The 24958-nt window shown below is 47.5% G+C and overlaps 11 protein-coding genes across 11 annotated transcripts; 9 read left to right on the top strand and 2 right to left on the bottom strand.

Moving 5' to 3' along the window:
• Window positions 1-166: 166 nt before the first annotated feature.
• Window positions 167-1814, top strand: BC939DRAFT_527935 (uncharacterized protein; the record flags this gene model as incomplete). The annotated part of the gene is made up of 3 exons (XM_051561441.1): window positions 167-512; window positions 991-1194; window positions 1474-1814. The coding sequence occupies exons 1-3, from the start codon at window positions 209-211 to the stop codon at window positions 1812-1814; spliced, it is 849 nt and encodes a 282-aa protein (XP_051413367.1). The 5' UTR covers window positions 167-208.
• Window positions 1815-2894: 1080 nt separating this feature from the next.
• BC939DRAFT_492044 (uncharacterized protein) lies at window positions 2895-3305 on the top strand (the record flags this gene model as incomplete). Its single annotated transcript, XM_051559515.1, has 1 exon — window positions 2895-3305. The coding sequence occupies one exon, from the start codon at window positions 2895-2897 to the stop codon at window positions 3303-3305; it is 411 nt and encodes a 136-aa protein (XP_051413366.1).
• A 704-nt stretch (window positions 3306-4009) lies between these two features.
• Window positions 4010-4411, top strand: BC939DRAFT_476092 (uncharacterized protein; the record flags this gene model as incomplete). The annotated part of the gene is made up of 1 exon (XM_051558560.1): window positions 4010-4411. The coding sequence occupies one exon, from the start codon at window positions 4010-4012 to the stop codon at window positions 4409-4411; it is 402 nt and encodes a 133-aa protein (XP_051413365.1).
• A 4094-nt stretch (window positions 4412-8505) lies between these two features.
• BC939DRAFT_527933 (uncharacterized protein) lies at window positions 8506-8869 on the top strand (the record flags this gene model as incomplete). Its single annotated transcript, XM_051561440.1, has 1 exon — window positions 8506-8869. The coding sequence occupies exon 1, from the start codon at window positions 8525-8527 to the stop codon at window positions 8867-8869; it is 345 nt and encodes a 114-aa protein (XP_051413364.1). The 5' UTR covers window positions 8506-8524.
• A 2609-nt stretch (window positions 8870-11478) lies between these two features.
• On the top strand, window positions 11479-13155 carry BC939DRAFT_502094 (uncharacterized protein; the record flags this gene model as incomplete). The annotated part of the gene is made up of 2 exons (XM_051560248.1): window positions 11479-12108; window positions 12613-13155. The coding sequence occupies 2 exons, from the start codon at window positions 11479-11481 to the stop codon at window positions 13153-13155; spliced, it is 1173 nt and encodes a 390-aa protein (XP_051413363.1).
• A 1669-nt stretch (window positions 13156-14824) lies between these two features.
• On the top strand, window positions 14825-15327 carry BC939DRAFT_447914 (uncharacterized protein; the record flags this gene model as incomplete). Its single annotated transcript, XM_051555164.1, has 1 exon — window positions 14825-15327. A coding segment is annotated over one exon (503 nt), but the record flags the coding sequence as incomplete, so codon positions are not given.
• A 2493-nt stretch (window positions 15328-17820) lies between these two features.
• BC939DRAFT_395857 (uncharacterized protein) lies at window positions 17821-18552 on the top strand (the record flags this gene model as incomplete). Its single annotated transcript, XM_051552248.1, has 1 exon — window positions 17821-18552. One exon carries the CDS (start codon window positions 17821-17823, stop codon window positions 18550-18552), a length of 732 nt encoding a protein of 243 aa, XP_051413361.1.
• A 789-nt stretch (window positions 18553-19341) lies between these two features.
• On the top strand, window positions 19342-20155 carry BC939DRAFT_502091 (uncharacterized protein; the record flags this gene model as incomplete). Its single annotated transcript, XM_051560247.1, has 2 exons — window positions 19342-20020; window positions 20133-20155. The coding sequence occupies 2 exons, from the start codon at window positions 19342-19344 to the stop codon at window positions 20153-20155; spliced, it is 702 nt and encodes a 233-aa protein (XP_051413360.1).
• Window positions 20156-20234: 79 nt separating this feature from the next.
• Window positions 20235-21412, bottom strand: BC939DRAFT_395815 (RNA cap guanine-N2 methyltransferase-domain-containing protein; the record flags this gene model as incomplete). The annotated part of the gene is made up of 3 exons (XM_051552246.1): window positions 20235-20523; window positions 20618-20678; window positions 20770-21412. The coding sequence occupies 3 exons, from the start codon at window positions 21410-21412 to the stop codon at window positions 20235-20237; spliced, it is 993 nt and encodes a 330-aa protein (XP_051413359.1).
• Window positions 21413-22313: 901 nt separating this feature from the next.
• Window positions 22314-23445, bottom strand: BC939DRAFT_447906 (uncharacterized protein). Its single transcript, XM_051555163.1, has 3 exons — window positions 23123-23445; window positions 22855-23025; window positions 22314-22749 (listed from the first exon to the last, which is right to left on the bottom strand). Exons 1-3 carry the CDS (start codon window positions 23157-23159, stop codon window positions 22733-22735), a joined length of 225 nt encoding a protein of 74 aa, XP_051413358.1. The 5' UTR covers window positions 23160-23445; the 3' UTR covers window positions 22314-22732.
• A 306-nt stretch (window positions 23446-23751) lies between these two features.
• BC939DRAFT_527928 (uncharacterized protein) lies at window positions 23752-24795 on the top strand (the record flags this gene model as incomplete). The annotated part of the gene is made up of 1 exon (XM_051561439.1): window positions 23752-24795. Exon 1 carries the CDS (start codon window positions 23836-23838, stop codon window positions 24793-24795), a length of 960 nt encoding a protein of 319 aa, XP_051413357.1. The 5' UTR covers window positions 23752-23835.
• Between the last annotated feature and the right edge of the window lie 163 nt (window positions 24796-24958).

Here is a 24958-nt window from a genome sequence, read left to right as displayed (position 1 = left end):
GCATCCCCTCCGTTGCGCTGACCTGTGGATTGTCTCTCAAAGTTTAAAGTCTTCAAATATTATACTCAACTGTGTAATGGCCAATGCCACACCCCCATTCTGCAGTTTACAATTTAAAATTATAAATGAGGGATTTCAGAAGTGGACAAACGCCAAATTTCTTTGTCTTTCACCACCTCAACCATCCAAAATACATACCCATCCTAAAATGAGACCTGAAGCCCTCGCGCCTCTCGCACCAATTTACAGGGTTCGCCCGACAGCATACAATCGCCAGGTGACACTTGCCATCATCCGCCTAAACGTGCTAATCAAATTGCTCGACCGGCAAGAGGATGAGTTGAACGATGGTGCCGTCGTGGATATTTTTGGAGTGTATGAAGTCGTGGTGAACCATCGCAAGAAACATACACCATGTATCAGCTACATCTGGGGAGAGGCGTTGGGGATCCTCAGCAAGTATTTTGAGGACTACTTCCCCAATGAACTCCTTCCAATGCTCTCGGAACCTGGTGAACTTCCTCCTGGGGCATATTGAGCGATGCATGAGACCAGCGCCGGATACGCAAAACAACGCCTGCTCGTGCATTCTTAGCGACTATTGTCCTCACATTGATCTACATCAGACAGTAACAACCTCTAAAAATACACACTCCCTCCTCGCCTCGAATAAAGAGGGTTGCTTTTAAACAATTTCGTAGAGAAGAGACTTGTTGATTTCAGTCTACAACCTCCTGAATACCGTATATTATACGCATCTTTAGACGCCTAGATGTATTTCATTCTACTGTTCCTTGGATACCGTTTACTTGCATCCGGGCCACTATACGAAAATCGGATGAAGCTTCAAACTCGTCTTCCTTGAGCTGACCCAATTGAAGGCCATTGCTACACTGCAATCATCTAAGAACTCATTCCACACTAGCAGCGGCGAAAGTTGGTTATTAAACGCATGAATGCGATCATAAAATCTCGAGATACCATACCTAGAGCTCCCGAAAGAACTTAGGGATTTGCGTGGATATGCGGAATTGCACCACATACTAAGCACCTATCCGGCGAGTACTGACTGGAGTACTATACTGGCGGCCATCAGTAAGTATCTCGGAGACATCTGTCTGTTGGATCACTTCCAGAACTCTAAGGCTGAGGGTACTGAGCAGTGGGTCTTTAATAGCCATGTTATCGTCTTCGGTAAAATAAAGTCCTTTGTTTGCATTCGCTTTTTTACGCATCCGATGTAGCCTCGCTTATCTTTAGAGAAGCCTTGGATGGCCATGTCGACATCTACTGAACGAATTGCATATTGAAAGGCTTTTCACAACATCGTTAACAGAGAGGGAGATCTTTGCAGCTGCAATATAAATGAACAATGCCTTTCGAGACTCCCACGATCTTCCATGATACTCCAACATCGTCCACCATCCTCTAATTCCTTCTGACCCATTGTTCGCAATATCAAAGTTACATCAGACCGCCCACAGCATAAAAAGATGCCATCCAAAAAGTTAATTCTTGAGGACACTGAACCGGTCTTTCCAAGCATCATTCGCGACTGGAACATGAGCATCAGGTACGATCAACACCAAAAACTTATCGCCTTGCGCATGGGCAGGCTGATCCAGTTGCATAAGCAGCGTCCTGGACTGGGTAGCGCTGCCAAGCAGGTCATCAATGATCTACATGAGTTTGTCTCAATGAACTACGCACAGGATACACCCGCTGCGGACTCCGCTTGGCTAGATGCTTTGTTGTGCATCAACAAATGCTTTCGCACCCACTTTCCTCACGAGCCGCTTCCAGAGCTTCTGTAAACGTCCAAAAACCATGCTATTTCTTCTCTTCAAAAATATGTACATGTATTCCTCGCTTTAATGGGCGGCTATCGAAATTCGGCGTAATATCTTCCTTTGAATAAAAAAATCTTGCTTCATACGCATGCACACATAAACACATAAACGAATTGAATGAATGAGAAAGTAGTATGGCATCGCTTTTCGAAGGACTTGTCAATGGCGGAAGTACCATCTATAATGATACAGTTCATCAGCAGCTCATTCCTTGAATGGCTGTGCTGAGGTGGCTCTGAGGCTTCATTTACACACGCACGATATTTTAAGAGGTCTTCATTTCACACTACCCACCCTACCCCACCCTACCAAATGAAAGTGCGCGGTATTGCCTCTTGCTCTAAACGGAATGAAATCGCTGCGTTCGTTTCTTCGAAAGACTTTCTGAGCGCCTTCCTCAGATGTCCTTTTGCATCTCTCGGCGCGGTACAAATTGATATCAATATTCTCACGAGGCACAACCCTACCATCCTTCTTCCTTCATTCCTTCGTCTCCGCTTTTCCTACGGCCCATAACCTCCATTAACGGGAGTTACACTTCTAGATGCCACTTCAAGTAGCACAGATTAAATGAATACTCACAATGTTCCTGTCTCGGATCAAGTGTCTATCCTTGCGAATGCTATTCTAGACAGAGAAAATGCAACTTTTGCATTCTGGCGCTTCATGGTGAATTAAACTTCTGAGCTCCATCATCATTCAAGAGAGAAGGGAGTCGATTGCAAGTTATTCACCATCCAAGTTATGTGTGCCTGTGGCTCCTGCATCGGAAGCAGGGCTCATCTCTTTCTTCGCGTATCTTGTAGATATTCGCACCACCACACCGGGTATACAGTCGATGTAGGGACTAATAACGATGTGGATCTTCCTTTACCTCATACTGCTTTGTTGCTTAACGGCTTTTTCCACATATCGATAAATTAGCGCGGCTTTGACCAGGTATGTTTTAGAGTATAAATATTGTCTTCGCCTCCGCTAAGCAACCAATCATCTTTACCATGACCCTACAACCTTCTCACTCTAATACAAACACAGCACAGCAAGATGCATCGCTCTCAATCCCTAGTCCAAAAGGCCACGCGTAATATGCGCAATCAACGAGTCAAGCGTCAAACTAACATCCCCAGCCCTGACAGCGGCGTTTTAGGAGTTATGACACCGGAGCAACAACAGTCTCTCGTTTTCCTGCGCGCGACTAGAATGGAATTTCTATTTGCAGAATATCCTTGGCTGCCCCGCGATGCTTGCGAGGAGATTCGATGCCTATCCATCCATGTTAACCACCACAACATGAAAAATACCCATGCCTTGGACGACATCTGGAAATTCGCACTAGAGGATATTGATAGTGTTTTTCACAAGTACTTCCCTCGTGAGCCTCTCCCTCAGCTACCGCAGTTGTCGCAAGCTCCCCGTCCACAGCCGCGGCGACAACTTCCACGCCCTAATGTCTAAGATGCTACTGCAAGCACTTCCAAGAGCGCGAATGAGCGAGCGCTTGTTTAAATACTATTCGCCTGATTTAAAGATTCATTTAACAAGAAAGGCACGCTTGCATGCTATATACGTGAATTAAATAAGGGCTCGAATTTGAAGTTCACCATAAAGGCGAGAAAAACTGCTGTAGAGCACAATATCATATCGTAATATAGTCAAGGTGCCTTAATTGAAACGCTAATTAACCTTCGGCGTCGCGGACATCCTGAAACTGGAAACCAAGATTCATTTATTTCGCTTCGATTCTGAACCACTTTATTTCAGTGCAACCGCGATCAGAAACACTTACGAAAGGCTTCGTTCACCACAATAAATAAGTGAGTGTACGGAAACCAGAAAGAAAATTCAGGCGACATTTGGCGCGTCTCTAGAATCCTCAGTGAAGCGCGCTGTTATTTGAGTAAATGCAACTAAGGCACAAACATCTGCTCTGACGCCACCTCACGTACAACAGCACACAGAGCAATCTTTTGCTGTGGCTCGCAACCTTCTATTTCCACCCTCGAAAGCAGGGTCGACAACGGAATTGCGGCCGCTACCACAATTTCTGATGGAGTTCTTTGGGATATAAGTACGTACCGCTGTTCTAACTAAGCACCCATCGACCTCTTCCTAACCAGCTTCACCGCCATCATACTAAACCACTACTCATTGTTCAAAACATGTCTGACACGAACGGTTCTACCAGTTCTCAAGAGATTACCGACGCAGATGATGGTGACATCCGATCAGTCGACTCCAAAGACTCCAAGGACTCGAACGAAGCAGTTGTACCAACGGTTGCGAGCGGATATTACACCGCTAACGGCGTTCCTGGAAGTTTAACACGAACGCAGATAAAGGCACTCAGTATCTTGCGCGTGGTCAAAATGCGCGAACTGCTAACTCAGCATACAGAGTTGCCACTGGAAGCAAAAAATGATCTTACTGTTCTGTCGGATGATATGCGTCCTTGGGAGGGAAAAGATGAGCCTGCGAGCAACAAAGTCTGGAAGATGTTCCTTGAGGATATTGAGGAAGCATTCATCAACCATTTTCCGAACGAAGAGATTCCTCAGCTTTGAACGCCTTCATCGCCTGCTCTGCAAGGCGGGGACAGCCTCCCACATGGAAAGTCATTATTTAATCAAGCGTAAACAGTTTTTAGTGGATCTGGATCTTGCCATAGGACTATATGCATATACTATCCTTGAATGAAAAAAAGATCGTGCACCTTAAAAGAGTTGTCGCACTATCATTTGATAAACCCCAGGCCTCGCACTTTCGAGCACAGCAGCAGGGTCTATTTTTCCCTTAGTAAAAGTATTAAAAGAGGGCATCAACGCATCCAAAATTTGTGGACACCTGCAGCTCTTTGTAAGTTGCTTGAAAGTATAAACGGCTACAACTTTTCTTACAAATCCTAATCCAAGTTACGATTCCATTTGCGCGTATCCCAATGGCCATCAACGAAGACAATCCTGCAGGTTGGACTCATAAGCGGAAGAAGGCTATTACTGTCTTACGTGTTGCCGGACTGCGCGAATTGGTCCGTCTTCCTCTGGGGCCACCTCAAAGTGTTAGAATGGTATTGAATCTATATCTGATGACAATGGGCTCCAGATGAGAGACATTGAAAGGTGGTATGGATTTCGCAAAGCCATTTAGAGGATTTCCAAGCTGTTTTTTACCGCCCATTTTCCCGGCCGTAAGGTTCCGCGAGTCGATGACCCTTTTCCACCATCTGACCCGGCGCCATGTTCCAATTGAGGGCTAGGAGCGTTCGTGTTGGCATCCGTGCTAGTCTACACACAATCATTTTCGAGGAATAAACAGAGAGACGTCTGCTTCTTGGATGCCAACTGTAGTTTGATCTGAACGGCGATTACTATTTTTTTTCCTTTTTTTTTATGGGAAAAAGTTACTACAGATTGGAAGAAGTTTAGCAGAGATGAAAGAGAAGCTTTAAACGTCGTAGACTAGAAATCAATCCTTGGTAGAGGCACTGAACCAGATATCGTGTTTGTTCCTCAGTGGGAAAAATAGTCGCGTCGACTACACCTTTTATTTTCCGCAGCGACAATGGCCAAAACCACCGGATCATGGAGAAAGGCGCAACAGAATCCAAACTGAGGCATCGCCATTGAAGCACCACAGCTTCTTTCAATGAAAAACGACCCTAGTGAGGGTATTTACCTACAACCCAGAAAGGGCACTAAGTGTATTCATGTTCCAAGGCTTATAAAACACCGAGTTCCTTGCCCAAGGCTTGGGTCTTCGTTTCCCGCTTTCTTCGATCTCAGGAACGATAGTGAACATGTAACAGTAACCAGAGTATTTGATTTGTATTCTGTGGATACAAATGTGGGCTTCAAAACCTGATAGTCGATCTTCATCCATTCTTCCCTTCCTCCTCTTCATCCTTTCCCTTGTTATTACATCTTCACAACACTTTTCACTAACACCCAAAAATGCCCCACAGGATCCAACGCAAGGTCTTTCGATCATTTCCTAATCTTGGCCCTTCTGAAGAAAACCACCATGCCGAAGGACAAAGGTTGTCACTCACACCACACGAGCGACAGCGAAATCTGATCCTCATGAGTATGAACAGATTGGTCGAATTACTTGGACAAAATTATTCTACGATAAGTGACACTGCTATCGATTCGATCACGGACGGGTACAACATAGTGATGCAGCACTACTTTACCCGAAACACCCCTGCAGCCAGCTCTGTTTGGAGAGAAGCCTGGGTGTACATCATGGAATGCTTCCGCGGCTTCTTCCCGGACGAGCCACTCCCACAACCCTCAGAGTCCGGAGAACTTCCTTCAGGCATCTACTGAATAGCGGATGAAAGTTACACTGCGGACACTGTGCAATCGCATCCCGAAACAATGTAGTATCTACTTTCCAATACACACATGCATCTTTCACAAAATAAAGAAACTCGAATCAGCTATGGAAACTGACTTTGTTTGCCATGCTTAGTTTAGTTCTAAGAAATGCGTGGGACCTGAGAAATATTGCTGTCTTCGCGTCTCTAGCGGTCTCAGCGGGTTATCTCGCTCGGCATTTAGTCAATTTTGGAAAGATGTCCAGGGAGGTCGTACTAAAGAGCCACGCATTAGAATCTCCTAATGTATGTGCATCAACATACCCCGGGCGTGGAAAGTAACTGGTGTGAGCACAACATCATATTCAAAAACAGCAAACTGTTCATATAGAGAGTACTACTGTCTTCTCGGCATCGTTCACTTTCGAATCGGCAATGAATCCGATGGACCGCAGATCGAGGGCAAAAGGGAACACCACAATGCCATGAAAGAGAACATAGATTGAATCAAGCCGAAAGTATACCATCTCCGACCACCACAGCATCCGGTCTAGAAATAATGAGTTCCTCCACAATATATCTTAAAGATCGATATTTGTGGCTATCGACCCTCGGCTGTTCAAAGGCTTTTGGGGTTTACCGCTACAGTCTCCTTTTTTAAGGCTTACAGGCACCATGTCCTTGTCTATCTTTCCATCTACAATCTACAGTGACGTGGTAATAGAGACCACAACGCCTTTCCAGCAGTTCGCAATATAAATGATAAGTTCTTCTTCGGCCTAGTAGGCACTAGTCACTCTCTTCTTACTACTCTCAAAGAACACGGCCCTGTTATTCCTAGATATGGCACCCTTGATTCCCACACCTCTAGAGCTGATTTACAGGGAGTACCCCACGGCGTACGATCGACAGCAGACACTTGTGATCGTGCGCCTGAACCGACTAATTGAATTGCACCGCGAGCTAAGATCTAAATCGAGTAAAACTGCTCGCCTGGACATTGTTGATTTGTACTGCCTGGTGTGAGAGCAATACGAGAAACGTATACCTGTGATCGGATACATCTGGGGCGAAGTCTTAGAAGAGATCAACAAGTGTTTCGACGATCATTTTCCCAAAGGACTCCTTCCGCTGCTTCCAGAGCCCGGAGAACTCCCTCCCGGAGTATTCTGAGGATATTGATGGGAACAGTGCTTGGAACGCGTAGTACTACCTGCTCGCGCGTTCTTAACGGCACTTGTCCACTTTATGATTGACGACTAACAAATCCAATAAACAAAACAAAAGCTGCGCCCACTCCGTTTGTATTAGCACGCACCGATTTGGCATCAAATAAAGAACTCTAAGAATACCACATCCACTTAAAAGACATCGACGAATAAGCTTGCATATGCACCATTGAAATGGATTTTGTTGAGGCGGATAACGTGGCGACAATACGGTGGTTCCAAATTTTTGAATACGCTCTTCTGTGATCCTTAGCGCTCCATCGAGCGCAGGAGCTGCTCTATTGCGTGCAGGAATTGCCTCATCTTTGGTATGGACTGTCGCCATCACATTGCATGACTTTGTAGATGAGAAAGATACGTCCATTATAGACACGAGCGCAGGAGCTGCTCTATTGCGTGCAGGAATTGCCTCATCTTTGGTATGGACTGTCGCCATCACATTGCATGACTTTGTAGATGAGAAAGATACGTCCATTATAGACACGAGCGTACGCGTAAACCCCCGAATTAAATAAACAAAAGTTAGAACCCTTGTTGAAATTCAACTTGGCGACTTGAAGCCTTTTGCTAATTTCTAAAGCGTTTAAAGGGAAAATACCGTTTCCGAACAGTAATCACTTTTATTATCCGCTGTCGTGCTCTCAAGGACAATAGGATTTGCAAACCACACTAACACAACCATAGTGCCGCGGCTGCATCGCCGAAGGAAACCAAGTTGGGGCATCGCACCCCTAGACACTACATCAGCTATCGTGGTTCTTTGCCGCATTCCTAACCACAGCACAGCAGACCCTGGCATAATACGGAAGCGTTTGCCACAAAAGGAAAAATAAACACGTTAATTTCTCTAAATCTTTGTGGAACCTCGCGCTCCAAACTACTACCTTTCTCAAAAGATCCTTTCTTACGGCTTTCGGGCCCTTTATCCCAACCCGCTGTTTCGGGATCGACAACGGCAAAGCCAATGCAGCCACAGTACATAATGAGATTGCCACAAATATAAATATGGCCCCTCCACACCTCGTACCTTCCTCCACTACTATCTTCTTCCACCACCACTTCTTCAGTAACCAAACACAGCCTCTACACACTCAGCCTTTTTGAATTTACCCAAAAAAACTTCAGCACAAATGGTCAATTACCCCACCACCAACCGTTTTCACGCTCCCACAAATGGTCGTTATTATGGCCACCACATGCCAGCGATTGTAGCGCTTGAGCGACAGAAAGAGCTTGTGCTCCATCGTGCCGAAAGACTGACGCAATTGCGAGAGAGCAATCCCGCTATGGTGGACCCTCCTCTGGGCGCGATCCTGTCGATTACTACCTTTATCCGGACCCAAAGGGATCACGAGACTCCTGAGACACATCAGTTGTGGGCGCAAACTCTCGAGGACATAAATAAGATCTTTGAGACTCACTTTCCGAATGAGCCCCTTCCTGAACTTGGACCGCGTCCTGAAATCGGAAATTAAAGACGCGTGGAAAAAAAAAACATGGTTTAAAAAGAACGAGGCAATGATCAATCCTCCTTCGGCTGCCTGTCTTTCCTTATCCTCTTCCTCATCCTCCCACCCTATTTTTGTATTTTTTTTCCTTCAACTGACTGAAAATAAACAGACTATGACATTATCATCACCACCTCATTTTTCTCAATTAAAACTGAACTATGGTCGTCAGAATGAAGCTCTCCTCAAGAACATGGTCTTGTTTGTCCCGGAATTACAGTCTGGAGTGATCTGTTGAACGATTTACTTTAACCCAGTTCGCATATACTCGCGTTTTCTTGACAGTCCTGTTTTGACGTCCTATTCCTTGCTTGCTTCCTTGCGTGTGTGTTAGTGTGAATAAACGACCCGCAAGCTGGAAGTTTGGATAGCCTGCGATAGTCACAGTTGCAACGTCAAACCTTATTTCGCTGTCATGAAAAAGGGTTGCACCAGTGACTACTTTTTGGGCAGATGCGCATTCAAACACAATTCTCTTTCTCTTAACATTTTCTTATATCTCTTCCCCATCCTTGACATTGCAGTTTGACGCCAAAATTTCTGGAAACGCTTCAAACGCAGAGATAAACATTCATAGCCTCTCACTCGCCACTGGCATAATGGACCCCTCAACCAAAATCATGTACCGCTTGAGATTTTCCGAACAAGCACACCAAGCTGTTTCCAGTCTTAAGAATAAGGAAACCAAGCTCAACTTCATAACTTCATCAAGGAGCATGCCGAATATATTCAGCTGCCCGGCGAAGACGACGTACAGGAAGTTAGAAGACATCGAGTTATCCAAATCAAATGCGTAGTTTGACATCCTAGGCCTTGAGATTATCAAAGTAAAGTTTACTTTCTCGCTTCTATTCTGGAAATACTGTCGTTTTCAAGCCTTCTTTGAGTCCGGCGTACTTTGCTTATGTGATTATTCATGTGTACAAGACCTTGCAACGATAATGTCCAATATCTTCTCACAAATGAATGTTTATCAAGAGAATACTGAACCTCGGAATGAGTGCTTCTTTGGAAGACGCATTCGCGACCTTCAGGACTCATATTCAAAATGATGCATCATAAACGTTTCAAAGTACATGCAAAGAATGTATACTAAATGAGAATTCTCTTTACCGCCTTTATCCGATACTATCTGGGAGCTATGGACCTGACAGGCATTGTAAAAATGCCGAACTCCCATATAACCTCTTAGGCGATTCCCTCTCATCCGAGTTCCCCCCTAAGGAGCTTACATCTCATGACCAGGGAAGTAATCATTGATACATGAGTCGAGCTCTTCGAGGATCTCGCCCCACGAAGGATCACACACTGGGACAAGCTCTTCAAAAAACTGGCTCGCACGGCGATGGACCCACATAATTCGCTCGCGGGCTTCCGATGAGATCTGGTGCTCCATGGACAATTTCTGGACGTGTATTATGCGAGTGCGGATAGCGGTCAGTAGTCGTTCATATCTAAGCATTCGTTCACGGATTACGAGAGTCGAGCCTGGCCAAGTGGATATGTCGTCGCTGTAGATGCTGCTGAAACTATTGTTGCCTTGTGGGGGTTGCATGTCCTTGCCTTTGGAAGCTGTATCTGAGATGGTGTAGATAGGGTGTGAAGATAGAAATAATGTATATGAAGGCAGTGCAACGAGAATGGTGAGAGCAAAGTGAAAGAGATGGAGTGAATAAGAAAGGAGGTAAGATTACGCTGGGTCTCAGCTATATATTCGGAAAGGGTGATACCGTCAATGAGTACATCAAATCCATGGACGGAGAAGTGAATGAGAGTTTGCTATGGACGCGTCAGCATGTCCACGTTAATCTGCTGGATACCAAGGTCTGAGGTAGGCAGTCAGTGACTCATCCCCCTTCCATGGGGATGGAAAAGCAGCCTTTGTCTCTTGTTAAGAGTGCTTTGAAAAGCCTGGTTTGTCATGTGCATGTCTGTGGTTGAAACTCAGTCCACATGCGCGTGGATATAGCCGGACAATTCACTCGTTTTTGTTTCTGACGATTGCGAGGAGCGAGGCTCGTCCATGGTGCTTAGACATCGTGCTGGAAGTCAACAATTAAGGTTATTATTATCAATGGTAGACCACCGCTATATTGGTTTGCGACGAGAAGCAGGTACAACACCACCTAACCACCTAACCTTATAAACTTTATTTCCTTTCCTTGCTACGCGCTGCGCCCAAATCTTATTTAAAGCACAGACGCGTCATTTGTGCATAGACGAGCGAAGCGCAGGTCTATTATAGCAGTGCAAGACTTGCGGTTCGCAACAGCGATTTTACTGTTAAGAGCGCAGGGATATAGAGTTAAAGCTACAGATAAATGGTTTTAAGGCCCATCCATCTGAATGGTGTTTGTGGATACACGACTTCACACAAAGCAAAAAAAAAAAAAAAAAAGACAGAGATGCCAATTTGCCGTCGGATTAAAATTTTTCATGTCCGCGCCAAACTCTCAGAAACGGCTATGGCATTTTGTAACCTTTTCCTACAAAAGGCTGTGCACCAAATTCACCCCTCCGTGCCTTTTACCTCTTTCACCTCTCCAACTATTCTCTCCCCCCTTCTTCCCCCCACCATGCTTTCGCAGATACAACAAAAATGCGCTGCTATGGGAAACAATCCAGATTTCCTGAAGCTCAAGCGCGAAATACAAGCGAGGAAGTCCTTTGTCGACTGCATCGTCCGCGCCGTTGATCGTCTCGGCCAAACTGTCAAGGAGAACCCGAACGCGCTGCAGGACCAATGGACCCAGATCTTTGAGCTGAAGGACATAGTCGTAGATGCCATGATCGAATGCATTCCCTGGTCTTCCCCACGTTGGGGAGAGCTGCAGATTGCTGCTCAACAGATTGTCAATTTATCGCTATGGAACTGGGGTGACCTCGACGCCAGTGAATACTACTCTGCACCGTGCTCACTCCACAAGGACGTAGTGGCAATCACTATGAGCTTGAGTGATCTGGCGCTTTTTGACATGGAGATGGAATCCCTGTATCCACTCGTCCCATCCATTTCAACCAGTCCACCCACTGACGATGACACGGCGGAAATCATCGACCGCTTATTCAATACGGAGATTTTGGACCAGAAGACAAAGTATCTATACAGCACGAAGCGCGCTCTTGATATGCTGCAAGAACGCTTTGGAAAGTATTCGAATGATCTGAAAGAGACCGATGCGATTTTCTGGCAAATGAAGGGCGATGTGTTAGCTTGTTTCAGTTGATACTGCCAAACAACCTGCACAATAGCACCAAGGAAGCTCAAAGTCCTTCAACCTAGCCTGACTTGGCGCGAACTATCGAGTAGCAAAATAATGAATAGGTTGAACCATGAAATTGACTTCCATATTTGCAAAAAAAAAAGCTAAATAAAGAAAACAATGAGATGTGTTCAAGAAAATGGCTACGCCGCAAGTCTCCTTTTCATTGATCTCGACCTCGCTCACCATGCCCGCTAAGTGCGCGTCTACTGCTTCAAGTCTTTAAGCCTATCATTTGTGCACAGAAAAAAGAACATACTCTCCAGCTCATATTAGAGAAAGACTCATACTTTTAAGCACGGCCCCTAATAGACGGGTGCAGCTGTTCATAGCTACAGAACAATTGCAAGCATTTATGTGCTAATGAACACCAACGGATCCCAAAACGCCTTTTCGCATCTCAGAATTCATTATAAAACTTTGCATTTTCCCTATACAAAAAAATAGAGCCCTGCCATCACGTCTTTTACCTCACCCTTTACCCTGCCCCTCCTCAAGGAAGAAACTCGCCATGGCAATTGTCTACTTCCCAAGGGACGTATCACCAATATACTCGCATTCATCAACAACACTATCACGTCCATCGAACACCTGTATGAACTCCTTGAACAATCTCCCGATGTTCTACAAAAGTTCCGACCCCAGATTATCCAGCTTAAAAATGAAATTGTTGCAGCTTTTGAGCAAGGCTTGTCGTGGAAGGACTCTGCCCGCCGGATCGACCTTCAAAACAAAGCCAGGGCGCTCACAATGTCCTCAATGTGGACTTGGGGGGAGATTGACGTAGACCCCAATCAGTTCGGCTCTGAAACTCCCGTCCCTGTCGACCTTTTCAGTCTGATTGACGCAAATGCTTTGTTCATATACAACAAAAAGGGGGTCTTTGAGATGTTGAAAGTACGATTTCGGGGAATTGAGGGAGACCACAAGGAGGGAATACGATGGATGATGATCATGGATATCGTGGATGAAGTCCTGAAGGTGCTTTAGGTCGATGGTCTCAACACCACTCAGGAGTTGGACGGACTAACGGGTGTGTTGCTCGCTTAGAAAATTGCCTTCCAGTTCGGTTGTAGGCCTTAAATTCTCGACAGGATCGATCCATTAATAGACTGTTTCCTAGTTTAGAAATGGTAGTTGTGGCTACAATGAATGGACTGATCGTCTAGTTGTCTTTGCTATGGTCATTGACACGAGGTGTAATCGCCTTCTGCACTCTGAAGTCTCATCTCACGCCATCATGTCTTGGTTTCCCGAAAGATACTTTCACGCATGGAAAAAAAGAAGGAAAGAAAGGGTTTATTCAAGAAAATATGGGACACACCATTTTACCTTTGGAAACACTATGTTCGAAAACACTTTTATTCATGTTACTATCGATCTGATCCATTAAATCGCCATTGTGTCTCTCTTACACCCTATCCTCCTTCTCTCTCCCACTCCCTTCATCTTCCTAACACATCTCAAGACGCCTCCATCTCATTCCCCGGGAAGTACTCTCCCATGCAATTATCCAGTTCCTCCAGTAAGTCCGCCCACGACCCATCCGTGGGTGGGATCGTCTCCTTGAAGTTCAGATCCGCGCGTTGCGTCACAATCCCGATGCGCTTTCGAGCCTCTGCGGGGATAACGATTCCAGAAACCAGTTTCCTTATCCTGTTGACGCGAGCTCGGACCGCGATCATGGCCCGCTCATACCGCAACATCATCAGCTCGTCGCCGCGGGACCATGTCCCACGCGGGTTCGGGTTCTGGGTGCGGCTTCTGAGCTCAAAGTCACTGTTGTCCTCGATACGCATTTTATTCTTTTAAGCTTGGGTGGATTAAGGAATTGATGGGAAGAAAAAATAAAGAACGAGCGGGCTTTCAAGGAGGATGTGGACAGACTGCGCGTGGAAAGTGTGGAGTGCAGAATCCCTGGGGTTGTGGGGAAAAGATGAAGGTGAGGATCGCGAGAAAGTAAAAAAAAAGAAAGAAAAGGCCGCTTTAAAGCTCGGTTTGTATGGGATGTAAGTATACCGGGAAAGAAGGTAAAAAAGACGTAGAGATATAGCAACCGCGCGTCACTATGCTCAGGCTGGATCTGGGGTGTAATCGGTGAATGTTGACTCATTCATGCCACATGTAAAGAGGAAAAAAGAAAAAGCAGCCTTTGTTTCTTTACGAACGTTGTGTAAAAAGGCTGCTTTTCGATTCAGTTCCTGTTGTTGAATCTCAACGGGCGTATGAAGTACGTGTGTTGTGCGATTTCGACCATTTGCGTTTCTGGATACTATGCTTAGACTTCGCAAGAAGGATCAAAAGGACAAATGAAAAACAAAATCGCAGGGGTCTCAGTGAGAAACCGTTGGTAATGACAGTTTTCTATGAGAAGCATAGCGATATCGCCTTCATCCCTCACTTGCAAACACCTTCGCCCAAACTCTATTTCCTTAACTTATCCCTGACACATGTCTACACCATTATCCTTCGGGCCAGGACCATATATGTGTTATCTTCTTTTATTGAAATAAAACGCGAAAATCCAGAAACTACCCGTAAGGAAAAAATGAAATAAATTCTGCTCGTATACCATGAATGCCTACTATCTTCTTTTGTTTCGCCAGGGACATACCCGCATACATAGAAAATCACTCCATGTCTACTCCTCCCACACAAGATGCAAACACTATTGCCAACCTTCAAGAACAGGTGGCCAATATGGCCCGCCAGATCGCTATTCTTCAAAGCTCCAGAGACTCAGACCCTCAGCTCGAGGAACCGATCTCCGTCAAGACTTACCATCCTTCTGCAGAGGAAGCTGAACGATATCCTCCTATCCAGCCTTCAGACCCCGCATCTTTCTTTCAGCAAGACACCCCGGACGACGAATTTTGGGAACAGTTCCGCCGCTACCCCAAGAATTCAGCGATGGGATACGAACCTCCCAAGATCCCAAATGTCATTCCTCTCTCTCCGCCACAGAAGGCCCATGATCACCAGCTACGCAACCTCCAAAAGCGTCTGGTCAACCTCACGAGACCAATCGACATGTTCCTCCATCAGATCTGGTCCATGGAAGGCAGCGGACCCATGGATGCCGACGACGTGGTGGAACTATGCTCAACATTTGCCATTCTCATGCGAGAACAACTGGCTGCGACTGCCGGCAGGATCAACACCATACGCATGGACAATTTGCGCAGCTCACAGGGCGCCACTTACAAGCAGGACTCCTTGGATATTGTGGACCCAGGCAAATTTCAAGAGGAGATTAAATCCATTCGGACCATCACCAACGCGTTCAAACCCCGAAGACCTCCTCAATCTCAGCACCAGACCGGCAGCACCAAATCAGGCAACGACCGATCCAACTCTAATTCTAGCAACAACCAGCAGAAAAACAATCAGCGATACCGCCGCAACGATTATGGGGACAACAATTCCTCTTTTCACCGGGATTTCAACAACCGACGGGGGGACAGCGGCAGCTACCGACGAAGGGACAGCAGCAGCCACCGACAGGGAGACAGCCAGCGACGTGGCCGAAGCAGCAGCCGCCGAAAAACACAGAGAGAGTCGGAGGGAGACTCACTCTCTTCTTAGAAGCATGGCAGAGAATTACCGACAACTCCGACATCCTGTCCATCATCGAAGGGGGTTACAAAGTGCCGTTCGAGAAACCGCCACCAGTGTCCAAGTTTCACTCTCCGCCTCATCCGCTATCGAAGGATGCAATGAAGACCATCGACGCCGAAGTATCCGCTTTGCTGACCAAGGGAGCAATCGAATGCGCGAGTGGGCCCGGCTTTACAAGCCCATTGTTCGTCATCCCCAAAAAGACAGGAGACCTACGGCCAGTACTGAATCTACGAGCACTAAACCAATTCCTCCCAATACAACACTTCAAAATGGAAACAATTCAACACGTCTGCCATTTAATAAATCGAAACGATTACTTGACATCTATAGATCTGAGCGATGCATTCCTACACGTCCCAATTCACCCATCATCGCGACACTTTCTTCAGTTCCAGTGGAGGGACCAACTCTATCAGTTCAAGGTTCTACCATTCGGTCTATCACTAGCACCCCTAGTTTTTACGAAAGTCCTCAAGCCCCTTCTACGCTGGGCCAGGCGGAAAGGGATACGGATATCGGCGTACCTGGACGATCTGATTATCGCGGCGACCACAGAGAAACAGTCTCTCAAGCTACAGAGATGGTACTACACAAACTGAAGAGCCTAGGCTTCTTGACCAAGGCATCCAAGTCCAGTCTGACGCCCTCGCAGACACTGCAACACCTGGGATTCGAGATCGACACACGGTCCATGACCCTCAAGATACCAGGACAGAAGATCCGCGACGTACGACGCGAGGCATCCAAGTTGGCCAACAAAGGGACATGCACAATTCGTCAGCTTTCGTCGTTCATCGGCAAGGCCATTGCCATGACTGCAGCGGTCTTTCCAGCGCGTCTCAAGGTTCAACATTTGCAAGCCGCCAAGATCCATGCGCTGAAATCGGGCTCGTCCTGGGAGAGCTCGATCTCTCTCCCTCAAGCAGCAACGGAGGAACTTCTTTGGTGGCGTACCCACCTCCAACAATGGAACGGACTCTCATGGATTGTATCGAACCCTCAGAAGGACATCTACACAGACGCGTCAGATTCGGGATGGGGGATTGTGATCGACAAACACTCCTACAGCGGGTCTTGGTCTCAGCAGCATCGATCTCGCCATATCAACTACAAGGAGTTGCTGGCAGTCTTTATCGCCCTCCGTCGCCCAGAGATCAAGGGACGCACAGTGAATATTATTTCCGACAACATAACGACAATCGCGTACATCAATCACTTCGGAGGGACGCGATCACCGGACTTGATGAGACTGGCGACATCGTTATGGGAGTGGTGCCTGAAAACGGGCACCAGGGTTCGGACGACATACGTCCCATCAGCGTTCAACCCAGCGGACGCACCTTCCCGACGACTGACAGGACAACTGGAATGGTCAATCAGCAAGGCATTCTTTCAGAAAATGGATCGCAAATGGGGACCCCACCACGTCGATCTCTTCGCCTCGCCGATCAACCACCAGTTGCCACAATACATGACCTGGAAGCCCACGCCAGGCGCCGCCGGACACGACGCTCTTCGACATCGTTGGCGACCTCTAGGCAACGTCTACTTATGCCCCCCATGGAATCTGATCCCTCTCGTGCTTCAGAAGATCCGCCAGGAGAAGATCTCAGCAACCATTGTGACACCACGCTGGCCGTCAGCAGTGTGGTACCCGACAGTCAGGATGATATCGACGGCGCAACCGATCCCGATCCCCCGTCATCATGTGATTCCAGCACCGGGAAACGCGCCAGACATTCTGGCAAAGAACCCCCATTGGTCGTTATGCGCATGGAGGGTAAACGGCGCCGCCTCTTGGCCAAAGGATGGGACGCCGACACAGCATCCATCATCATTGACAGCCCAGAACTGAGACGCAAGCAGCAAGCATACTCACGTGTGCAGGATCGATACATCAAATGGGCCACTGCACGCGGAGTGGACGCTATGGAACCGCAGCCAGCACAGCTCCTCAACTGGCTTGCTTCAGGCGTATCGATTAACAACTGGTCCTCGGCCACAGTCGAAGCATACAAGTCGGCCATCGTTCACATGTACGACGACAAGTCCTCGTTTAACGACCCCGACTTTCAACAATTCTTTCTCGCTTTACGTCGGCGAAAGATCAAGCACACCAAGGAACTGAACATCGACATCAAGCCCGTAGTCGACTATTTTCGTCAGCAAGGAGAGAACGAGAGCCTCAGCACGGTGGTTCTTACTCAAAAGTTATGTTGGCTCCTTGGTACATGTGGTTTCCTACGCCCCAACGACATTATGTGCATCGACTTGTCCAATGATAAGTTCCATTTAGACCGGATCACGGCTGTCCTCCCTATTTTGATCCCAAAGGAGACACGAGGTGGTAACCGTATCTGCAGATATACCACAGTCAAGAGTCACGACGACACTCTCTTGTGCCCAGTCAAGACCCTCACCGAATACCTCCGACGCATTCAAGGACATGACATTGATGTTCCTCATCCCAAAGACGCGTCGATACGATATCGCCCCCTCCTGCGCGATGTCCGGGATCCTAGCCGACATGTCGGAGCTGAGCGCATCAGTAACCACATCGCTTTCATTAGTCGTAAGCTTAATCTGCCAAAGGATGCCAAGTTACCCAAGGCCCGTGCCATCGGATCTACGGCTGCGATCAAACAAGGTGCTCGCGTGGATGATGTTGTTGTCCATGGAAATTGGTCCTCATCCGTACTCTTCGACAAGTTTTATCGACTGAATGCAGCTACCGCGACCAATTTCACATCGATGGTTCTTTCATAATTCTGCTCTGGATCCACATATATGGTCCTGGCCCGAAGGATAATAGCTGGCAGAGTCGAATAACATGAAGACTCAAGCTTATTATCCGAGGGCCAGGACCATATATGTCCCACCCTCTTTTCCCACCCTGGTTCATTTCTGCACGCCCTGGCTCTCCTTTGAGAAGATAGTAGGCATTCATGGTATACGAGCAGAATTTATTTCATTTTTTCCTTACGGGTAGTTTCTGGATTTTCGCGTTTTATTTCAATAAAAGAAGATAACACATATATGGTCCTGGCCCTCGGATAATAAGCTTGAGTCTTCATGTTATTCGACTCTGCCAGCTAATAACCTTAAATGAAACATAGATACGCACAGACAATGTTCATCATTTGCTGTTCAAGGCCTCATGTTGTCAGGTATCTGAGAATGTCGTATCTTGCGGTAAGCAATGTCCGTTCATTGGTTCCTGTGGACATATAGCTCCACATCTATCGGAAGATGCGCGACGACTCCAGTTCCCAGGCCAGAATAAAAAAAATAAAAAACGCGAAAAGGCATGTTCTCTCGTGGTTAACGCCTTTTGTAATACCATCTTTTGCATATCCACAACTGAGCCCTTAGGAACGATAACAATTAACCGCCAGTATTTCACGACACCCTTGTTTTCCTATAAAAGATCCACTATACATTTCGCCGCCTTTCTCTACCTTCTCTTCTCCTGCTTCTCCTTGCACCTACTTCCCCTGTACCCTTTTTTTTTTTTTTTTTTTTTTTTTCTTAGAAGGAAGTAGAAACTTCGTAACTATGAGCACTATGATCGGCGACAATGCCCGCCGGAGCAACACCCAAGCCCTCCAAAACTTCCGTCAGCACATTGAATCCATGAACGCCTTCCTATCCACCATTCTCCACTCCATCGAACGCCTGAACCAGATCCTTCGCGAGCACCCCAGCGCCCTGCCCCAACTTCGCATAGCTGTCTTCAAACTCAAGGACGGCGCCGTTGCTGCCATCACCGGGGGTCTCCCCTGGTCTTCTCCGCGCTGGCGAGAACTCCGAATCACGGCCATGCAACTCGCCAGCTCCCCGATGTGGACGCGAGATTACTTACCCGTGCATGCCATCCGGTCTGCTCGCAACTCGACAGTCAGACAGCAAGGCCTCGCCGACCAGGAGGGTTTTATCACAAGCGGGATCGCGTGCATGGACCTCAGGACCGATTTCTTGTACCGCATGCGGAGTACCTTCGAGATCTTGCGGGTCCGTTTCTCGCAATATCCCGAGACTATGGAGGAAGGAGATTCGCACCTCAAGGAGATGGAGGACGATGTGGTTGATGCCTTTACGTTGGGCGCTTGTGAGAGATTGAGCCAGAACGGTCGGTATGCGCTCGATACATCCACGGGTCTGGTCTGGCGAGACATGGACGCGAGTTCTCCGGAGAGCGATGCGCCATTGGAGGTTGAAGATCTGAACGCTGATGGTAACAGAGAGTCAAGTCCTATGCTCGGCGGAAGGAGAGGGTCTGTTGATACTTGGAGATCATTGTTCTTGTAGGCATCTTTGCGTTGTCTGGCTTTTTATCGTACACATAGGGGCAGAAATTTTGAAGAAATAAAAATGTTTTGTATCTCATCCTTTGAAAACGTATTGAGATGAAAGGAAATGATTTTATTGTTGCGCCATCGTTCCAGTCGCTAATACGTCTCCGCATGTTCCTCCACGTATCCTTCCGTGCCATATTCACCAATATAGTGCCCCTGATCCTCATTGTACTCCTCGTCATTCTCGATCTCCTCGGGTACAACAGCTAGTTCCCCGAAATACGCTGTCCATGCTTTGCAGACGTCGTTGAGGACGTTCTTTTCGATCTCACAACTACCGCCCGGGCCAGCAAGGCGACCGATCTGTTCCGCATTCGAATTCCGTGGTAAGAAGTACGCAATGTTGTTCGTGATCTTGCAAGTCTCATTGAACAGAAATTCCCTAGTTGTCGAGTAAAAAAGCCATTTAATTAGAAATAGAGTGAATCACAGTACTCGCAATACAATACAAATAATGAAAGCTCCTGCTTATTTACCCATCCATGGGGATATCCTGCTTGATGTCAAACTCATCCTGTGCTAGATATCCTGGACCTACTCACAAACGAACAATCGAAAACATTGTTAGTTATTCAAGCACAACACATATATCACATCCGCTGTTACCAGTAAGGCGCATTAGTGTTACCTCCCCATGGCGGACTCAAGAAGACAACGTCCGCCTTGAGCTTCGGAATCAGGGTCATGTAGTCTCCACAGATAAACTCAATCCGATCCTCGACCCCATAGACCCTCGCATTATTCTTAGCACACATCAGCCTGACCGGGTCGATATCGATCGCAATCACCCGGTGACACGTTAGCGCAAACTGAATTGCATTCCCGCCGACTCCACAGAACGCATCGATAATCACATCGCTCGCACACCGCTCTGCAATGTGGGCCGCAATCTTTTCCGGCGTGACTGAGTACCACCCTTCCTTGTCCATCTTGATCCCTTGGTCATACAGCCGGAAATATCGATACCGCTGGTACCAGTACTTTTGCATATCCTTGGGGAGTTGATTTCCGTTCCTGTAGTCGACTCGACGGTCGAGACCGTTCCCGGCGGATTGTTGTTGTAGATTGTAGGATTGTCGTGCGTCCAGTTTGATCCTCTTGGGCTCCGGAGGTTCCTCCTTTGATTCCTCAGCACTATCTTCAGCTTCGTGCCTTGGATCTGTGGAAGCATTCACTTTTTCCTGCTGATCCTCTTGCCCCTGCTCCTGCTGCAGCTCCCTCTCACGCTTCCGCTTCTTTTTGCTCGGCTTTTTGGGTACATGGGACTGCATGGTTGTCGCGGCTGTGTTAGTCATAGTCGCGAGATCGATCGTCTGGCGGGACTGAATTGCCTGGAATAGGAGCGGAAATCCTTGATCTGAAGTGCCGTCCTGTGCCCAGGACTCTGTCGTTGCTGTGGTCGTCTCCTCAGATACTGGTATTGAACGTGAGCTAGCCAATGTTGATGTTGATCTAGCCGTGGAGATGCTGATGGATGAAACTTTCTCAGTCACTGCCGAGTCGAAAGATGCTGCTGATGCTGTATCGGCCTTCGCCTCCTTATCCTTATTTCCCTTGCTCTTCTTTTTCTTCTTGGTCTTGACCGATTTTGATCCACTGATGTCTGCGCCATTTGAAGAAGAAGATTCCGATTTTCGGATCGGTACCAAAATTGGCGGCTCGTCATCGTCCTCAACCTCGTGGCCCTGACCATGCCGCCGTGCAGTGCTTGAGGATGACACCTTCTCCTTCTCGAGCGCCTCTAATGCCTTCCTAGCAGCCTCCTTCGCAGCCCTCCGCTCCGTCTTGACCGCTTTCCTGATCTCCCGTTTACTCATTGCCTGGTGGTCGATCGCCGCTGCGGAATACTTTGATCCAGTCTTCTGGAGTTGCTCCTGTGCCCTATGAGCTGCCGCTCGTGCGGCTGCCAGCTCGCGCTTCTTGGCCTTGCTTTTTGTCATGCAATTGAAAACGGTTTAAAGGTGTTGAATCTTTAGAAAGGAATGTCGCACTGAATGTCGAAGGTAAAGAAGTGATTGGACGCGATCGTTCAAGTGATGATGCAAAGTTGATTCGGAGCGTGAAGGACGAGATTACTGTTGTAGGTCCTGCTCGCTCAGGCCAACCGTTTTTGTTGTTTGTATGGGCAGTGACTGGCTGCAGCAGCAATGGCTCGATAATTTATTGGGCACCCGCCATTCAGGGCCTGAAATGGCCGCTGATTATGGCGCCCGTCTGCAGCCAGCTTCCCACGAGTCGATCTTATCCGAATAAAAACTGATATATCTTCCCACAACACCGTACCGCAGCTTTGTCAACGATGCCACCTGCCAGTCAACTACAGCTGCTCCTGTATTCCTGTATCCTCGGCCCTCGAGATCGTCAGTTGAACATACACAAGCTCGATCGTAATATCGTCCGAACCCTCAGGCCTGTGATTCGTCATAAGGCTCAGAATCCATAGCCTCCAATTTCGGTCTTCGATTGTAGAAGGAATCGGCTGTCGAAACGCCTCCCGAATGTCCTGACATTGTTGTCCTTCCTGTCGGCCAACAGCCTAACAGCCTTTCATGGCCTGGTAATACCATTCTAAAATCTTATCCAACATCTGCTCAGGATCGCCATTCAGGTACGAGTTGTACTCCTGGTCCCTGGGAAGGAGGCGACTTTTTCTTGGAAATCGAAATATGCCTCTGGGTGCGTATTGACTCCATGACTCGATTCGGAGAGGCAGTTTCTTTGGCTCTGTAGAGCAAGATGGAGGCAACAACATCGGCGTGATTCTTAAAGTCCCGAAAGACACCTGTCCCATCTGCATCGGGCGCTGCAGCACTGACGCCGAGAACGAGGGCGCCCGAGGCGAGGGCATCGTAGTGTTCCTGAAAGGCAAGTGCCATAGAGCCTAACACAGTAAATCGACTCTACAATTGTTTAGCGCTCCATTCTGGTCTATGAACTGCGTGCGGTTTGATATGATGCCCTCAGGAACGAACACATACCTAGGCATAACAAGAGAAACAGCCATATCATCGTTTTCATTGGTCTTTCGGCGCGATTTGTGCTGAAGGTTGGGTAGCAAGCTTTAAGCAGAAGTCAGCTATTGCATTTTTTACATGTGCTTGCATAAAAAAGTAGGGAGAGAAGAAGGATGCAAAAGGACAAGACATCTAGTCTGTATCCCGTCCGGAGCCAATTAGAAACTGTACGGAAACACGGCTCCACTGACCAATGAAAGAAGCGAGAAATCGTGGCAGCCGGTAGCTTGGTCTACTTCTCACAAGGAAGTCTGAAAGGAATGTCGCGTCCCATGGGCCCCCAAGCGCGCGCATTTTTTTTTTTTTTTGGATGTATGGTTTCCTAGGCTGCGTATTGTGCGGCCACATCTCCCTACGGCTCCTTCGCTCTGCCACACTAACATCGATGTAGATCACGCGAAGGACCACTTAGGAAACGGATGATCCTGAATTCCTTTCTTGAAGATAGGACTAAATAAATAAAACAAAAAATACAGATGCTGTTGCTCTGCGACGTGCGCATATACACTCCTTCGAATAGGATGTGTCCATTGGTCTAGACCTATCCTTCATATCGTGTGCATCCCCCTACACCTTTCAGCACTCTTTCTCCGCACCCAACCGTTTCTTTTTTCATACCCGTTTCCTTTATCTACATCCACTTTATCGCTCCCTCTTCGTCATCTCCTTCTGCTACAGCCATGGCAAGACTGAACCCCCTCCTCCTCCCAGAGATCCTCCGCCGCGTCGGGGACTTCATCCCCGCCTGGATACCCACCAGTACCACAACTTCTTACGAATTCTACCCGCAAGGCCTCATCGCCTGCGCCCTCACCTCCCGAATCTGGTACCAAACCTTCTATCCCCTCCTCTGGACCGTCTTTGACGGGCGTGCTTTCTCTTCCCTTTCTTCCTTCTCTTCCACACACTGTCGATCGTCACCTCCAGACGAGTTCATTCGCCTCCAATCTCCCGGCTTCCGCATCATCACAAACTACGATGGCCGCCTGGGTGGGAACCTCGAATGCCGCCACCTCATCGAACTCACACTTCTTCGGATCTGTCCTCGCTCCGTACACCTTGTACGGATGAACAAGGGATTGAAACGCTTGTGTTGGATAGGTGCTATCCCCTATGCGGGGATGCTTTCAGATCTCGAGACAGCGGCTATGCAGGATTTGGACGCGTTGGAGGAACTGACGTTGCAGCAGTGGGATGTATCTAAGGGTAGGCTGGTCCAGGTGTTGAAGAGGAATCGAAGGAGCCTTGTTAGGTTGAATCTCCGGGGTATTCAGGGGTTCGATTCTCTGTACGACGAGAACAAAGATTCACAGTCGGAATTGTCTTCACAAGAGGAGACACGGCTTTCAAAAGGATATCAAAAACATGGCAACGAAAGGAACGAACAGGACAGAGAGGTCCTAGTGATGGACCATTTGAAGGAACTGACGGTCGACTGCGAATGGGTAGAGAACCGGGCCCTCCTGGACTTTGTCACACAATGCTGCCCCAACCTTGAGAGGCTGAGACTGAGTTACGACCTTGCCCATGACACCTCCATGATGGACAAGCTGGACGCCAAGCTGGCAACGCAGCACCGAGTCTCAGTGAAGACTACACTTGGGGATGTCCAGTACCAGTTTGTCGCAGAACGTTACTGAGGCTCAAATAATGGGCTCCTATTTGGGCGATGCACTTTTCATTAAAAAATTGTGATCTATGTCACAGGAAATAAAAATACATTCGACACCCAACATGACTACGAAAGGCGTACATCATGTGAACGGATGGATGGATGAAGGAGAGGCGAGGCTGAGAAGGAGA

This window comes from Gamsiella multidivaricata, assembly GCF_025024155.1.
Source record: "Gamsiella multidivaricata strain RSA 2152 chromosome Unknown BC939scaffold_24, whole genome shotgun sequence".
NCBI classification, from domain to species: domain Eukaryota; kingdom Fungi; phylum Mortierellomycota; class Mortierellomycetes; order Mortierellales; family Mortierellaceae; genus Gamsiella; species Gamsiella multidivaricata.
Note: the sequence above shows the minus strand (reverse complement) of the source record. Positions and strands in the feature narration are given on the sequence as shown.